The following is a 3,624-nucleotide window of genomic DNA, read 5'->3' as shown; positions in this document are numbered from 1 at the left end:
CCCGGGCGAAGCCGGGTAGTAAAGCTAGCCTGTGAAAACAATAACTTCAGAGCTCATTTTCGGTATAATGATTCAAATTCAGATTCTCCGATCTCTTCGCCAAGTAGTTACAGTCTCTTCGTGCTGCTAGACAATCCAGTATTAACAACTAACGTTTGATATAACGTCACAAATACGTTTCATTTACACGGCTGGATGGAGAGGCTGGCGGGGGGAGATGTATTAAACTCGCTCCATTGTTACAGCTGCCGCGCCGGGAGATAGTATCTAGACCTTTATTGCACGTCCAGGGTGCTGGTAACCATTACAAACACGGCAGCTCGCATCGTTTGTCAACGAGGAGAATATTACAATGTTACCATGATTGCGAGACATTTATACTTTAAATATTACCGTTTTTTACGGGTTTTTCATGCGGTTACTGCTGCATTGGTGACTACTCAATGGTAATCCTATACTGTAGCAACTCTCGTGTCGGGCTTATGTTCAGTGCACGCTACAGTAAGAACAAGTTGAAGCGATTTTTATTCCCATTTAAAGTGCATCAAAGCGTGAAATCGAGACGACGCGAAATGCAATTGCAAAGTTATCGGGGGAATTATAAAAAACGATAATTGTCACCGTGAAACGTTACATACCGTATCATATCGTGAATATCGCAGCTACCAGAAGTTTTCAAACGATAACAGAAGTATTTAAAAAAGCACTCGGCCTTTGTGCATTATGCAAAAACCATGGGAAGCATTTCATGAAGAAGTACATTCTGGTTCTCTTGTCTGAGGCCACCAACACAATACATTTGAGCAACTTCTGACTGACTGATAGGCAGCAGTGATTCAGTGATAAACAACTGTGGCCCGGTTTCATCCTCCTTAGAACTCATCAGCATAGTGCAGTATTGTCACCCAAATGCTCACTGCTGCAGAGTATACCACCGGATACCGTATTCGCGAAGACCGCACTGCCACACTATGATGGCCCATCAGCTTGGCTAATGCCAACAAAGAATAACATTGGCAAAAAAAAACGACCACAACAAAAATCCATCACAACAGAACAATCGTGCAACAACGCACACAAGGAATTTGCAGCAGCAGCAGCAGCAGCGAGCATCGTCGGCGCCTCCAAATCCCATGCCGCACTTTATTCCCAGCAACACGAGCAGCACGAGCTGCTGCTGCCGCCGTTCTTCGGCGTCGACTTTGCCGAAGCCTTCGATCCGACGACGTCGGCCCCGGCGTCCAGCAGGAGCTTGACCACGTCGCCGTGCCCGTTGCGCGTCGCCGCGTGAATCGGAGCCTTGCCGCTGGCGTCCCTCGCGTTCACGTTGACGCCTGCCTTGAGCAGCGCCGCCACGACCTTGGCGTGACCCTGCGCCGCGGCCAAGTGGAGTGGCCCCTCCCTGTTCCTGTTGACCACGTTCAAGTTGAAGTTCGCCGTCCGCGCCTTTTGGATGTGGTCCACGTCGCCGTCGACGGCGGCCTTCAGCACGCTCGCCGCGGTCACGGTCGCCGCCGGCTGCGTGGGCTTGGCCTTTACGGGTTCCACTTTGGCCTTGACGCCGCTCTTCTTCGGCTGGCCGCCGCCCTTGTTGACGTCCCCCAGCTCGCAGCCGTCCATCTCGAGCAGGTAGCCGATGAGCTGGCGCTGGCTGTCGCCCACCTTCGTCGACACCTCTGCCACGTGGCGCCTGATGTCCAGGTACACCTCGGGCTCTGCACGCTTGAGGCACGGGTTGAAGAAGAGACGGCACGCCCGCTCGCCGGAGCGCGCCACCATCTCCAGCATGCTGGCGTTGCATTCGCGGCGCGACTCAAGCAGCGCCAGGGCGGCGTGCTGGTGGTAGCTCAGAGCGCCGTGTTCCACCAACAGCCTGAGCAGGAGCTCCGTGTTGAGGATGTCCGCGCAGAGGTCATCCTTGCGCAGCTGCAGCACGTCGATGGCGTACGGGTTGGAGCTCTTGTGGAGTTTATCGGCTTGCATTTTCCGACGCGGGTCGTGGTGTTATCGGGGGTTGTTTTCTTTTTTTTTCCGCCGGAAACTAAAACTTACAGAGCCTCACCGGTTGTCATGCTGGTTGCTTGGTGCGTGTCTGCGAGGTGGTTGGAGTCAATCAATCGTAAATCCTAACGAGCGTCGATATGCTCCGAAGGATTATTTGTAAGATAGACTTGTTTTGTTTGTTAAGGCTTATGGGTCATTCGCAATAGTTGTCGGTGGTGACCGTTAAACCGAGAAGGCCAAAAACATGCAGGACACAGGGACAATGAAAAGCGTTTGATTACTTGAGGTCTTATCCCAGCAACCGTTGCTGTAGACTTTGAAGCTGATGTTTCAGAACACGGCAAACAGGACAATCGTTTACTTTCCTGTGTAACGTTAAACGAAGGGAGGGTCGCGTGCCTTCATACCCGGTATTCCCTGTAGTAACGTTGGGGTTGACTCTACTCCGCAGGTATTTGTGTTGGGTGATGTGTTCGCGTGCGATAATGCCGCAGGTCCCTTTGTCTTTAAATCACAAATAACCGACGAGTAGCGTGCGCTGCCAAGACTCTGAAAAAAATAGAAATTCCAAATGATGTTACTTTCGATATTTCGCGTCGAGTGGCATCAACTAAAATATTCATACTTGTGTGATTATTATTATCATTAAATTTTCAATTGGGAATATAAAACATCACAATCACCCTCTTGAAATTTGTTATTATGCGTGGCGGTGTGATGAAAACACGGTCAACACAAATTTATGACTTAGGTTTTGTTTTAGTCAACACTGAGTTTATTTCATAAAAATATATCAAAACCACAACATGCCTTACTTTTTAGATGAGATATTACAAGGTTTGCTTTTTTACCTCTTTGCATCTATTATTTAAAGTGTAAATGCATTGTCTCCGTGTGAAATATGGTCAAACAATCATTATAACTGACATGACATGGGAAGGCCTTCATCCAGCAGTAGATGGACATAGTGGTGATAAAGTGTCCCTGCTCTGATCAACAAAGAGGTGTTACTGAGCCAGTCACCAAAATTACACATTTCTATGGCAGTACCATTTGTAGGAGGACCATGGTCAGTCTCCCACAATGTGGCTATCATTTTATTGACACCAAACGGATCATACCGGACTCAACAATGATTGAAATCGTTTATTTATTTTTGGGTTAGGCCACGTAATTTTATGCCAAAAAACGTGTCATTCGCCTCGCATTAGACTTTCACTTATCCAGTTGTGAGTGACGCGATCTAACCACTTATAAATCACCAAATGAAAGTTATGAATATCATAAACTTCAAGTGTACATATGAACAGGACCATATACACAACAATGGATGATAAATGTGAATATACATTATATTAATGCTAACAGGAGTACAAACATAAACAGAATTGCGAAGAATAAAAAAATACAACTGAATGTAAGTCATCTCGGAGCGTGACATTCTTTCACCCCAAACCCAAAACAAAGTCCATTGCTCTTAGATGTCATACAACGGCATTAACATCGTATATAGGTCGCAGGCAGTGGATTGAAGAGCATGATGTAGATTTTTACATCATCACGATCCATGGGCAGATAGCCCGTAGGTGTCCACTGCACTATTCGTCATTGGGCATGTAT

The 3,624-nt window shown here is 47.4% G+C and overlaps 1 protein-coding gene across 1 annotated transcript; it reads right to left on the bottom strand.

Moving 5' to 3' along the window:
* Positions 1 to 1,143: 1,143 nt before the first annotated feature.
* On the bottom strand, positions 1,144 to 1,983 carry LOC116948824 (CARD- and ANK-domain containing inflammasome adapter protein-like). The gene has a single exon (XM_076071749.1). The coding sequence runs from the start codon at positions 1,981 to 1,983 to the stop codon at positions 1,144 to 1,146; it is 840 nt and encodes a 279-aa protein (XP_075927864.1).
* Between the last annotated feature and the right edge of the window lie 1,641 nt (positions 1,984 to 3,624).

The sequence above is a fragment of the Petromyzon marinus genome, chromosome 35, assembly GCF_048934315.1.
Source record: "Petromyzon marinus isolate PM22_M1 ecotype Great Lakes invasive population chromosome 35, UKy_Petmar_22M1.pri1.0, whole genome shotgun sequence".
NCBI classification, from domain to species: domain Eukaryota; kingdom Metazoa; phylum Chordata; class Hyperoartia; order Petromyzontiformes; family Petromyzontidae; genus Petromyzon; species Petromyzon marinus.
Note: the sequence above shows the minus strand (reverse complement) of the source record. Positions and strands in the feature narration are given on the sequence as shown.

Coding starts and splice junctions, on each gene's coding strand:
- LOC116948824 (XM_076071749.1), bottom strand. CDS start 1,983: ATGCAAGCCGATAAACTCCACAAGAGCTCCAACCCGTACGCCATCGAC.